At 42.6% G+C, this 14,698-nt stretch overlaps 1 protein-coding gene across 1 annotated transcript; it reads left to right on the top strand.

Moving 5' to 3' along the window:
• Nucleotides 1-13,673: 13,673 nt before the first annotated feature.
• Nucleotides 13,674-14,429, top strand: LOC108753310. The gene has a single exon (XM_018494792.1). The coding sequence runs from the start codon at nt 13,674-13,676 to the stop codon at nt 14,427-14,429; it is 756 nt and encodes a 251-aa protein (XP_018350294.1).
• Nucleotides 14,430-14,698: the final 269 nt, after the last annotated feature.

Below are 14,698 nucleotides of genomic sequence, written 5' to 3'. Positions count from 1 at the left end.
AGGAGGAGGAGGAGGAGGAGGAGGAGGAGGAGGAGGAGACAGTCTCCTCAATTTTTTATCACCCATATTATAATATAGCAGCACTGTAAAAAAAAATTATCACTATCACTTAATCACATAAACGTACAAAAGTATTCTATCATTAACGCTAAATGGCAAAATACCCCACAATAATAAAAATCACTTACGGTACAAATTCACTATGATTCGAAAAAAAGACACGAACCTCGCGGAGATGAAATTCAGCAAAAACTGACGCTGAAAAGCATCCTTTACTGCGACGAAACTGCTAGAGCGACCGTTGTATATTAAACACTTTAGATCATAAGTGTTGCCAGACTATGGAACTATAGACGCTTTAAGAGAAGTGCTAGCATGTTTATATAAACAGAGTGTGATAGCGTGTCGAGGTATAGGATGGATGGACGGATGGAGACTAAAAAATAAAGTACATACGAGGTCTGTTCAAAAAGTATCGCAAATTTTGAATTTCCTCGAGTTACGTATATTCGATTTTCGATTTTTTGTGGCGTTATGTTGGTGCCATTGGCGTTATGTTGGCTCGTGCCATTCGATTTTTACCAATGATTTGGGCATGAGACGGGTCGCCGCGAAATTCGTACCAAAATTGCTCAATTTCGACCAAAAACAGCATCGCATTAACATTGCTAAGGAGCTGTTGGACTCTGTCCGCGACGACCCAAATTTGCTCCAGAGGGTTATAACTGGTGACGAATCATGGGTTTATGGTTATGACGTGGAAACCAAAGCTCAATCATCCCAATAGAAGCTGCCGCACGAGCCAAGACCGAAAAAAGCGCGCCAAGTTCGGTCGAATGTGAAGGTTTTGCTTACAGTTTTCTTCGATTGCAGAGGCGTGGTGCATCATGAGTTCTTGCCACAGGGTAGAACGGTCAATAAGAAATATTACCTGCAAGTTATGCGCAATTTGCGCGAAGCAATCCGCCAGAAACGCTCGGATTTGTGGAAGAACAAAAATTAGCTTTTGCACCATGATAACGCCCCTGCTCACACATCGTTGCTTGTGCGCAAATTTTTGACCAAAAACAACACACTAATGATGCCGCAGCCACCGTATTTCCCAGATCTGGCCCCCTGTGACTTTTTCTTGTTCCCGAAACTGAAGAGGCCCATGAAAGGACGACGCTACGCTACGATTGAGAAGATAAAGACGGCATCGAAGGAGGAGCTGAATAAGATCACAAAAAATAATTGTTTGAAGTGCTTCGAAGATTGGAAAAAACGTTGGCACAAGTGTATAATATCTGATGGGGATTACTTTGAAGGGGACAAAATAGATTCATGAATAAATAAATAATTTTTGAAAAAACACAAAATTCGCGATACTTTTTGAACAGACCTCGTATAATTCTGATTTTATTATTAATTCGAATCAAACCGGTTGCGAATATCGAGTTAATGTTTCAAGAACGTATACGCATACAGTTGAAAAGAAAGTCGAACTTTATATAGGCGAGTATTATATGGGTAGCCATGGAGTATCAAAACAAACTCCCTCCATATCTCCCTCCGGCGCCGTAGGCGTGGCCTAGACGGGTCAATCTGGAGAAAGGGCGCGCTCTGATTGGTCGAGAAGTGAAGGCTAATAGGGTAATAGGGTAATTAAATGATGTGTTCTGATTGGTTCGCCCTATACTTGCCAAAAATTTCATTGGTTTGCTCCATACCTACCCATAAGGTGATTGGAGAGGGTGGGTGGTAGAGGTCCTCAGACAAAATGAAGGTCTGAAAAATGATGAGTAGAGATTGGGACTGCAGCATTCTTTTATCGCGAGGCAGAATACGAACAGTGGGGAGTGAATAGCGATCGAATTTATGACGGTCACTTTTTTGTTGTCGCGATACAACGTCTCCGACGAGTTTCAGTGAATGTTATTTATGTATGAGAGAGGAGATCTTATATGAAAATTTGCGGGTCTAGAGAGAGTCTTGGTTTTGTTCGGAAGAATTTGGGGGAGGTAAAACAGGAACGAACATGGTCAACTGTTGCGGCGCGTCGTCTCCGGTGTGACGACTCACTCGTTCGAGAGTATGATTTTTATGATGTATGACAAGGATTTTATGAATTTGTATTGTACTTCTTGTACTTTATTTAAAAGTTTATATGTATAACACGGAAATATGCAAAGAAAAAAGTTGGTTACGAAAAAGTTGGTTACGTAAAAGTTGGAAGGTACGAGTAATTAAGAAACGAGAGTTCATGTTATACAAAAATATATTTATTGATACAAATTTTTTTTTCAAAGAAGAAGAAATACATAGTTTGCATGAGAATAAATTTAAAAAAGTTTTAGTAAAATTAAGCCAAAGATTCTCGCTTCGAGAGAATTATATGAAAAATTTCTTTATATCTTAACAAAGTTAATTCCAAAAATATATTGAAATACATATCAAGAAAAGCTAAGTCGTTAATTTGTGTACGTACATTACGTTCTATATCTTCGTAATTACCACGCAATGTTAATTTTATAATTTCTTGATTAATAAAACATGCAGGTAATTTCAGTTCACTTTCTTGAATTAAATATAGAGCACTTGTTAACATTATCGGATAAAGATTCTAATTGTTTTAAACACGCATCGACGCACTTTACAATGCTTCGCAGTTCGAGGAAAATAGTTTTCTGCATTACAATTGCCATTACGTAGATTCTCCGTTTCTTTGCCGGTGGAATTGAATCGAACGCGTCCTCTTCTTTTCGAAGATTTTTCGTTGGAATTTTCCTCTTCTTCTTTATACGCTAGCAATATTGATTTTGCCCCGTAAGATGTAGTAAAGCTGATGGTGATATTTTTTATAACATCAAAGTGAGGTTTCACTCTATTATCGCTGCTTAAATACTCATTTATGAGTTCCATGTAATCTTGAAACTGTTGCCAGCAATCGATATTAAAATAAATTCCGTTTGCGTTATGTCCGCTCAATTTTACAACAGGTTTGAAGATTCCTTCGTTCGTTCTTTGCAATCTTACGTTAATCGTCTTCGTATGAGAATTGTTAAAGCCATACGTTGTTGCTAACAACATATGAAATCGAGCGTTTCTTCTCTCGTCGATGTCGTTGCGTAACTTGTAAGAATCGGGGATCGAATACATTCCCATGTCCGAATTATTAGTATTTTTTGGACTCGCCATTGTTCTTACATCGTAGTAATACCAAATTCAGTGAACAAAGATGGCGAACAAAAACACAAGATGCACAGTACTTGTTTGCTCGCGAAATTGAAGCTGCGGACGACGAGACTCAAATGAAACGAATTTTCGTTAGCACCATCGACATCACCACTCTCTCCGACGGTAATAAAATTATTTTGTGTGCGTAGATGAAAAAAATAAAAAACATAAACTTTCTTTAAATTTTTCTTAAAAATTTAAAATAATCTTTACCCCCCGTAGAAGTCAGGAGAAGGAGTGGGAACAAAATAAAACGAGAACGAACAGGAATAAACAGGTGCGAAACGAAAAGTTTTACGATACCTCTCCTGATTTTCTATAACACGACGGGGGAGGAAGGAATTTGACCAGATGAAAAGAGAAAATTATTTGCTATAAAGGAAAAAAGAATTGGGTGGTTTAGCTCTCGGGGGGTAGTTTCTAACGAATAAGATTTAGTACATCGATAACCACGAAATTTTCTTTTAAAAAGACAAGAAGAAATTTATGAAACGTTTTGACTTTAAAGTAAATTTACGATTGGGTTTATTGCTTTTTAGAAAATTCATTAATTTAAAGTTATAGAGGTACGACACAAAAATGTTGAATTTAATTGGGGTAACGGTAATGCAGGAAATTTATTCGTCTTTCTCTTTTCTGAAACTTTTGTGTATACTCTCGTGGGAAAAAATAACGTGTAGTATACGGAAATTTATAGGATACAAAAATTAAATATTAGTTATATTGATAAACGTGAAAAAAAGTTTTAAACGAAGGGAGTTATGTTCAATGTTCACCATGATTTTTCCTCATGATGAGACCCTGAAGAAGAGAAAACTAACAAAAACCAAGTGATATTGTCGGTCAAGCGAGATATAGAAATTTCTATTAAAATTGTATTTTTTTGTTGAAAGGTTTAATGTTTATCAGTCGTAGACTAATATTGTGTGAAAATCTTTTCAAGAGTAAGAAGATACAAAAAGCAGAAGGAAAAAATTTTAATCGCGAGATTCGTTGTAACAATAAAAATTGTATAGTGTGGCAAAACTTTTCTGGATAATAATGAAAACAGAAGCTAAAGGTTTTATTACGGTAAATGCGAAGGGAGTGATGCTTTTTGAGATAATTTGTATGGGACAAAAACGGTATTAAATCGGGTATAGGGATGGTCATAACTTAGAAGTTTTTGTCGTCTTCCGCTTCTCTAAATTTTACGAGAAAATTACTTCTAGTAAAGGAGGTGGCCGATTACCAAAATCGTCAAAAATCTATCGGCCAATGAAGGGACTAGGAACTAGCGAATCTTTTCGGGAAGAGGAATTTTATGAATATCGGTACATAAATAGCACCTGATCGAGCTAAAGTTTAGTCCTAACTCTGAAGTAAATTTTGCACTTATTTATTGCGCAACTATTTGCGCGCTTTTCGTATTAAAAAATGGAACTTCGCAAGTTACTAGGAAAATTTTTCATCGTTGCTAGCAACTTAAATAAAAAATTGGTTGCGATTATCTGACAAAGTCGTCAGATAATGATAAAAAAAATTATTCTGTTTTCGGAAATTTTGTTGGCGAGTGCTCCAGTACATTAGTGTGCGTTATGCATAAACTGGGACATTGCGATGGTGACGTAATATTGAATATAATCGCTCGTCATCTTGAAATACGCGAGTGTTTTGATCATGAGGAGGATGACGCTGGAGGTCACATAGCTGACTTCAAGCGACGCACTGGACTAAGATGTAAGCAGTAATAATTTCTAAAATAAAATCTAATATATATTAGAAATAACAGCTGACTTTATATAATAATTAAATTATAATATTTATTTCATAGAAGCGTGCTGTATTGTAGGACGTGCGATACTGCATTGCAGGGGTCGTCCAGTAGGACGATTCAGTTTAAGGAGACGTCGTCCTGCGAAAGCAGAAGAAGAGAAAGTACCAGCGAGTAAGCTTTGGGGAAAATAAATATTAACTAAACGATTATAGAAATCTCGAATGTTAAAATATTTTATTTTTTTCTAGGAAGAGTACGAATTGAAGTAGAAAATAATTCCGCCTCCGCGTAACGTTCCTGTCATTGTAATTGGTAGGTATTTCACAAATAACTGAGAAACCTAGTTCGTATAATATAGATGTAATGCGATAAAGAAAAAAAACAATTTTGTTTTAGATGATGACGATAACAACAATGATAGGAATGACGGTTTGAGTCCGTTTGATTCAATTCGAGCACTGGTTTCACCAGGTTCTACCATTTCCATAACATGTAAGTTTTTAAAAAAAATAAATTAGATGAATATAGAGAGTTAGTTACATACAGAGTTCAAAAATAATAATAATAATAATAATTACTTTTTAGCGCAGGAAATCGAACAAGAGGAATTAATACAGGAAGAAGAATCTGAAGAGGAGGAGGAAGAGGAGGAAGAGGAGGATAATGAGAACAATATCGATGATAATGATGATGATGATGATGATGATGATGATGATGATGATGATGCCGGTGATAATGCTGCTGATAACGAGGAGCAGGACAACGCGAATATCGAGAATAGCAACGACGATGACAACGGTAATGGAGAGGAGAAGGAGGAAATAATTGAGGAAGAAATAACTCAGGAAGCAACAGAGGAAGAAGAAGAAAATAGATATTACGCGCCTCTTGGAAATAAAGGTGTTCCGGAATTATCGTTACTTTTATATTTTTGGAGCAGACAAATAACTCATCGACACCGCGCCGTCAAAACACGAACATACCTCGCTCCTGTGCTAATCACGCTGTTTGTCTTAAATGGCACGCGAACCCCTTTGCGCATATCCCGAAAACCGTCGATCGCGCACACACTCCTTGTGAGAATCATGAGTTCGCCGCTCGATCCCGATCAAACACATCATATATCGCTCTTCGCTCTCAACGCATCTTCGCGAATATTAAGTGCGAACCAATCGACTTGTCGTCGCGTATCACCGATGCCTTCTATCACATAATATGATCGGTATACGAGTACCGTGAAACCTTCAGTGCGCGAAATTTATTGGTGTTTCCGACGAGATTTGCCGGTCTCGTTACTGCTCGCAATACGCATTCTTTCGAACGGTAGCGAGAAATTACTCCACATTATACCAAATGTGAATTACCTGTGCACGCATTAAACCAAACGCATCAATTGTAGCAATATTATTACTACGAGCACCGCTTACCACCCGCTTCAAACAAATCTTAATTCAACTCTATAATAAAATCTAACTTATTACAATCAAGAGAGTCATCGTTATTACACGCCGCCTTGGCGAGCGAGACTTCCATACAAGGTGACACCAGCCACCCGTCACAAAACAAAAAATAATAATCTTTTTATTTTTTATTTTGTTAAATTTATTTGTTACTCGATATTTAAGCAGATATTTTTATCAGATATTTCGTACTCCCCGTTCTGCCCTCGCCGGAATATTAAAATAACATAAAAGAGGAACATTATCCTCCCACGCTCGATCATGTAAATAGCTGTAAGTGAGTTATCTTGCCATGCAGTAATGTTACGAATAGTAGTATAAGTTTCTGACTTTATATAGCAATGTTATATCAGACTAATAAAGTTTGTTTATCTTTTTTTACAGTACAAACTGGCGGTGGTGCTGACCATCTTACATTGCGACACACGAAAGAAGGAAATATATCGTTGGAAGAAGAAGAATCCTCACAAAATTCCATCGATGATGAACATCAGCAGCAGCAACGACAACATACGCATCATTATCATCATCATCATAACGAGGAAAATGATCAGGATTGTTATCGTCGACAGGAGATTACAGATAATTTCGTTTTTATAGAGTTAAAGGCGGAAAACTCGCGTCGATTTAGGAATTTTGCATTACTAGAAAGGGAGGCAACTTTCGCGATACGTCCACCACCCGAAGGTACTGATATCGTTCGTTGGATAGAAAGCGCGTTCCGTGAAATTAGGACGTATGCGCTACATTCGTGCGAACTGAACGATTACGTAGGATTATCGTTCGAGTTCGCGGATCTAGCGCGCGGTCCGGCGGGTCTATCGTTTCGTCCAGCACGCGACTTAACTCACGAGGACATATGGTAACTCGTGAGTTCGTTAGCGTAAAATGCTGGAGGATTTGATATCGCAGAAAATTTTACCATGCTCGTTTTCAAAGTCTCAGCACCTGCTGGTCGCGAGCGTCAATCTAATTGATTGACTCGCGAAGACGTAGCCAAACGCTCGATTTTACAAATAAACAACACAGATAATTTGTGTTTTCCCCGTTTGCTCTTAGTGGCACGCGTACATCAAGAGCGTGGGCAACTGCGTACGGGGGAATTGCAAGAAAAATGGGAATCCGTGAGATACCAGTGTTCTTCGTTACAGCGTAAGCTGGCCGAAGAATTAACGCTGGTATCACGATTCCCGAGGAAGGCTGTGATATTCGCGAAATCGAGCAATTCCAACGGATTCTCGCTTCCGAAAATATTGCAACTATGATATATAATTTTAGTACTTTCGGTCGAAACGAGAATTCGATGTATTGTATTACGGCTGCTAGTTACTTTCCTCCCTAGGACGCGAATCCTCGTGTTGTTTAAACATAATGTATTACGAGAGTTCACGACATTATAGCCCTATTTTAAATTTAAAAGCCAACGCCGCGGAGGATATTGCGTAGCGTGCAACGTGGGCTTTCGTAACGACAGAGGGCATCGATGCACAAAAAAATGCTCACGTTGCTACGCCACCCCGTTTTGCGAGCGCTCCGACGTTGAAATGATTAAGTGCGATTCGTACATTCGCGTCTTCTTCGGGCGTCCGTGTTTCGATCGTCATCGAACGCATCGTATAATCAATCCTTTGCAAACGTTTGCGAATCCATTAAAATTTGCAACGGTTGCGGGCGATTAGTTAATTCAAAATCGCGACACGATTGCGACGTAATTTATTGCAAAATTTGTCATTCGTTACAGTTCGAATCATTTGTTACATGCGGCCTCTTTGTCGTAAAGCCTCAGTAGAAAAGGACAGGGTACAAGTACTATGGCATTGCGAGAAGAAAATCCGCAAACAAATACGAATGACGTCGAAGAGGATGAGCGTGTTAAAAGAGATCGCGTCGCATTCGTGTTTTATGATTTCGAAACGCGACAAGACGAGACGCTTGAAGGAACGGAGAACGTAAGAATCCACGTTCCAACTCTCTGCGCAACAAATTTGCGAAGCGTGAGCGAAAATAGAAGTTATGTCATTGCGATGTCATTGGTGTGGAGTGCGCGAATTCGTATTTAGTAGAGACCCCGTAAAAGAGTTTGTCAATTTCGCGACGCGAACATCTAAATATTTAAAAAAAATTATCTGTATCGCGCATAATGCTAAAGCATTTGACGCTCAATTTATTTTAAAGTATATCGTTGAAAAGTCGGGAATAACGGAAGAACCTCGGGTGATTTTGAACGGGATGAAAATTATCGTTATGACGATTGGACGTACAAAATTTTTCGATAGCTCAAATTATATACCTATGCGATTATCGGAGTTACCCAAGGCTTTCGAGCTGCAGGATACTCTGGGTAAAGGTTTTTTTCCTTATTTATTTAATTCGCTGCAAAATCAGAATTATATTGGTCCAATACCTAATATTACTCGCCCGAACAAATGTAACCCGAGGAACACGAGCTTTATGGTTTGGCATGAGGAAATGTCACGTTCGAATTTTGTTTTTAATTTGAAACAGGAAATAGTAAAATATTGACGGAATGACGTAGATATCCTTCGACGTGCGTGCATGACATTTAGAAAAATCTTTTTAGAACGCGGAGACATATGTCCATTCGTAGAATGCACGATTATCGCTTCCACATGTATGAAAGTTTTTCGTAAAAACTTTTTACACGAGGAAGAAATAGGAATCATTCCACCGGGCGGATATAGATATAAAGATAATCATTCGCACAAAGCCTTACAGTGGTTAGTGTGGATGGAGCGTGAGCTCGGACATCCTATAATCCATGCAAGGCGAGGCCGTGAGTATCGAATTGCCGATACACCCATCGACGGATATTATGAAGTCGAATCAACGAACGAGACGTCACATTACGTGTTACAGTTTCACTGTTGTTTTTGGCACGGTTGTCACCAAAGCAGCTGTTACCAAATCAATCATGAAAGAAAACTTATGTCCGGGGCGTCACGCGAAGATACAATCGATGCTCGATACGAATGAACTCTCGCAATGACATGGCATCTTTGACAACAAGGATATAGGGTAATAGAGAAATGGGAGTGTGAATTTTTACGAGAAAAGCGCGAGAATCGCGAGATGCGCGCTTGTCTCGAAAGCCATCCGATGCTGATCAACCCTTCTCTCGCGAGGCATTCTTTGGTGGCCGTACGGAAAATATCGTAACTCGATACGAAGTTACGGGTACGGAGAAAATACGCTACGTGAACGTGTATTCTCTGTATCCGTATGTATTAAAAACGAGTACTTTTCCGTTAGGCCTACTATTTATATCGGAGAACAGTATTCGGAGTTTATTGGCGCAGCTCCGAATTTTAATTTCGATTGTGTCGAGGGTATCATTCAATGCACAATACTTCCTCCACGCGATCTTTTTCACCCTGTACTCTCATACCTCGTACAAGATAAATTGTTGTTCGGGCTGTGTCGTAGTTGCTGCGAAACATTCTCGCAGGCCAAGTGCACTCACGATCTCTCCGCCGATTGTGAATTCGTAGGTACGTGGGTATCCTGCGAATTGCGTACGGTCTTCGAGAAAGGTTATCTCGTGACGAGAGTGAGCGAAATATGGCAATTTAGAGTCACGCAGTTCGATTCTCGTACGAGGCGGGGTGATTTGTTTGCCAAATATATCAATAGTTTTTTTTAAATTAAAACAGGAAGCTAACGGATGGCCGAGCGAATGCCTGGATGACAAAAGTAAGGAACAGTACCTTCGGGAATACGAAAAAACCGAAGATATTGTTCTCGATAGAAATAATATCGTCCGAAATCCAGGTTTACGTTCGGCCAAATTCTGCTTGAATTCTTTCTGAGGTAAATTCGGTCAACGAATCGATTTGCCTAATACAGAGATCATAAAAAAATACAACCGTTTGGTAGCGTTGCTCACGAGTTCAGAGCATGAAATAACCAATATATTACCTGTCAACGACGAGATAATATATGTTTCGTGGCGAAGAGACGGTCGCTCCTTCTCCGCAAATCAACCCCGTGATCACGGCATGGACGACGGCACAAGCGCGACTAATATTATATGAATATTTAGAGAAATTAGATAGTCGCGTTTTATATTGTGATACAGATTCGTATATTTACGTAAACAGAGGCGAACCGAGCGAGTACAAACCGCGTACGTGGAATTTTCTGGACGATATGACGGACGAACTCAAGAGCTACGGACGGGGCAGTTTTATCGAGTCGTTCGTGTCCGGAGGCTCGAAATTTTACGTGTACGTCGTTTGTATATTGGAAGGTCACCAACACGAGATCTGTAAAGTTAAAAGAATAACGTTAAGTTATAAGAACTCTTGTATTATAAATTTTAATAGTACGTAGGCTGCTGGAAAGGTTTCTGCTAGTACTTCCAGTGGCGCCAACGTTCTGCTATTATCATATCCGTAAAATTAGACATTTTTAACCTATAATTCAATTGACAGTTTGTACCCAAGCCAACTAGTTTTGTTTCCATAGTATTTTAAAAGAAGTTATTTTGTAAGAAAATGGAAATTTCGCGTGAAAATTTTCGGGCAATGATTTTTTACGATTACAAATGTAATCTAACTCCGAAACAATGCATCGATCGACTTCATTTGGCTTTTGGGGATGAAACACCATTCAATAGGACTGTTTATAATTGGTTTGCCGAATTCCAGCGTGGACGTACCTTTCTTAGTGATGAATTCCGTGAAGGTCGTCCATCCACATCTCTGTAGCCACTAATGTTGATGCTGTGCGTGAAATGATTGAGCGAGACAGGCATATAACATACCGCGAGATTCAGACATCCTTAGGCATTGACATGAAAGCAATACATACGATTTAAATGATCACTTGAGCGTACGAAAAAGCAATCGTTGGATCCCATACAATTTGACCGAAGCTCAAAAACAGGCTCGTGTTAAATGGAGCAAAGAAATGCTCAAGAAATTCAACCGAGGTCGATCAAATTTGGTGTAAAACATCGTAACTGGGGACGAAACATGGATCTATTCCTATAAGCCCGAAAGTAAACGACAATCCACTGTTTAGGTATTTCAAAATGAACCGAAACCAATAAAAGTTATTCGTTCACACAGTGCTGCCAAGCAAATGATTGCTTGTTTCTTCGGTCAGGACCACGTGGGCAGGGTTTTGTGAGAAGGTCCTTGTGGGCAAGGCCACGTGGGCAATTCCACGTGTACAGGGCCACGTGGACAGGGCCACGTGGGCAGGGCCTTATGGGCAGAACCACCAGGGTAAGGTCCTTTTAATCTCTACAACAGTCCGGTGCATGCGACCGTGGCTGCTAGGTCGGGTGACAAGGGCAAGGACGTAGGGCGTAACGAACATGGGGAGCCTAGTATTCCTGCGGCGAAAAGTGTTCTCCCTGTGGAGGAGGGGATATTGATGGACACATCCAATGGCTAGCATTGGACAAATAAACGTGAACAAATCGAGACCTGCGCAGGATTTAATCGCACGGGTGTGCGAGGAGGAGAGACTCGGTCTCGTGGCGGTTTCAGAGCCGCATTCGGTCCGTGGCGGATGCTGGCTCTTCTCTTCGGATGTTCCGCCGACGGATGCACTGGCTTGGCAGTATTCGGATGTGCCATGTTCTCCTCTTTTCAAGGGAGAAGGTTTTGTTGCGGTGGAATGGGGAAAATTAGTGGTTTTTAGTTGCTACTTCTCCCCCAATCTGCCGGATGCCGAGTTCGAGAGAGGTCTGTGTGATCTTGATGCGCGTGTACAGTCGTGTGATTGCAGACCTCTACTCGTGCTCGGTGACTTTAATGCTCGGTCTCCTGCTTGGGATCGGAGGGAACCCAATTGCAGAGGGAGAACTCTGACCCGCTGAGCGGCTGGGCTGGATTTAATCCTTCTCAAGGAAGGGTTCGTACTACGTGCGTACATCCGCGGGGCGTATCGTGTGTGGACCTTTTGTGGGCCTCGGCTTCGGCCGTCAGGCACATTTGTGACTGGCGTGTCGCGGTGGACACCGAGTCCCTCTCGGACCACCGATATGTGCTCATGGAGGTGCAAGAACGGATAGTGGGCCCCCTTAGAAGGGTAGCGGCAGAGAAACATTTTCCTCGGTGGTGTGCCCGTAAGATCAATATGGATCTGTTGTGCGCGGCGGCTAATGTGAAGGCATGGTCTCCCCTTCCTCAGGGGAACATGTCGGCGGACCAATTAGCCGATAGGATAGACATTGCGCTGAAAGAGATTTCGGATGTCGCTATGCCGCGTCTTAAAACTACCGGTAGACCATCGGTCTACTGGTGGAATGAGGAGATCGCGGATCTCCGCACTCGATGCGTGCGTATCCGAAGGTATATTATAAGACGGCGTCGTAAATACCAGGACTCTGAAATGGTTCGGAGTTTCTGGGGCGATGTACGCGAGACGAGGAAATTACTCAGAGGCGCCATCAGAGAGTCTAAACTGACTTTGTGGCAGGGTCTGCTCGAAATGCTGGATGCGGACCCCTGGGGTATGCCGTATCGCGTCGTCCTCGACAAGCTGCGTGGGGCATTCAGTTTAGTGGCGTCTCTTCCTCCTGCAGTGGTGAGGGGCGTGGTTGGGGCCTTGTTTCCGTCCGGGGCGGGGGATTTTGATACAGATTCCTCTCTCGTTGGGTGGGACGAGGCACTAGCTGTGACTGGGGAGGAGGTATCCATGGCTGTTGCCAGGATGAATGTCGGTAAGGCTCCGGGCCCTGACGGGATATCGGGCCGAGTCGTAAAGGACACCTCGATTGTTCTTACGCGAATGTGGACGTCTTGCTTTACGGCATGCTTCAGGGAAGGTGTATTTCCGGCGCCGTGGAGAATGGTGCGCTTGATGCTGTTGAAGAAGCCCGGCAAGCCTGACCTCGCTTCCTCGTCGTACTGACCGATCTGCCTATTGAGCGAGGCAGGCAAGTTCTTCGAGAGAATCATATGTAATCTTGTGCGTTATTTGGACGCGTCCGGTATCGCGGAGCCTCAATACGGTTTCCGATCAAACATATCGACGATAGACGCGATCTGGAGGCTCCGTTCGATTGTGGATGACACGATGCGGGACGGATGGCATTGGCTGTGTCATTTGACATAGCCAATGCTTTCAACTCCCTCCCGTAGCCGGTCATCAGGAGGGCTGTTGTGGAGAAGGAGGTTCCGGGGTACCTCCGGTGCGTCCTCGACGGGTACCTGTCAGACAGGTGGCTATCCTACATCGACAGGGACGACCGGTACGTGAAATCCTCTATGAAGTGCGGCGTTCCGCAGGGTTTGGTCTTAGGACCACTAGGACTGCAGCTGGCGCTACGAGTTATTCGAGGCTATAGGATCGTTTCGTACGAAGCATCTCTGTTGCTGGCGAGGCTAGTCCCATTTGACTTACTGGCCGACCGGCTCAGGCGGTCGTATCTGAGGCGGCGGGCTCTCATCGAGTGGGATGGTTTCGTCGCTCCCAGAGCGATGAGCCATATCCGGGACGATGAATGGCGTAGGTCCATCGCTAGATGGAGAAAACGGCTCGAAGAGCTTCCACGGGACGCGCCTGGGGCTGCGGTCCGAGGGGCTCTCGTGAAAAGGATAAGCGCTTGGATGACGAGGGCTCATGGTGGCTTGACGTACAGAATGACCCAGATCATTGTGGGTCACGGTTGTTTCGAAGCTTACTTACACGGAATCAGGAAGAGTGAGTCTCCGATTTGCCGACACTGCCGGGCGGCGATGGATAACGGCGTTCACACCCTCCTCCACTGTCCCTCTTGGGATGCGGAGAGGGGGAACTTGTTCGTGGCTCTCGGTCTGGATCTAGATCTAGACCGAGACTACGCTCGGATGATCGAGGCCATCATGGACTCCTCTGTAACGTGGACGGTTTTCGCGCGGTTTTGTGAAGTCGTCATGAGAGCGAAGGAGGAGGCAAAGAGGGACCGTGAGAGGGATCGGAGGGCCCGGGTGGTACATCCGCCTATACCTCCATCTCTCTCGTGGGACTCTGACTTCTCGTAGCGGTTAGTATAAGTACTTTTGTAAATATTGTATATATAGTTAGCGTTTTAGTTTTGTAAATAGGCGTTCCCGTATGTGCGGTGGGAGCCATCCCATACGCATCTGGAAGCACCCTGAGGTAATGCCTGTAGGCGGTTCCGGGGTGCTCCCACATATGCTGTGAGGTATTGCTAAGACAAGGGGGAGTTTTTTAGTCGGTAGGCGGCCGCTCCGGTATATCCTTGAGATCACGGGGCGGTCGAATCCGGCACACCCAGTGGTCCGGGCCG

This window comes from Trachymyrmex septentrionalis, unplaced genomic scaffold (assembly GCF_001594115.1).
Source record: "Trachymyrmex septentrionalis isolate Tsep2-gDNA-1 unplaced genomic scaffold, Tsep1.0 scaffold689, whole genome shotgun sequence".
NCBI lineage: Eukaryota > Metazoa > Arthropoda > Insecta > Hymenoptera > Formicidae > Trachymyrmex > Trachymyrmex septentrionalis.
Note: the sequence above shows the minus strand (reverse complement) of the source record. Positions and strands in the feature narration are given on the sequence as shown.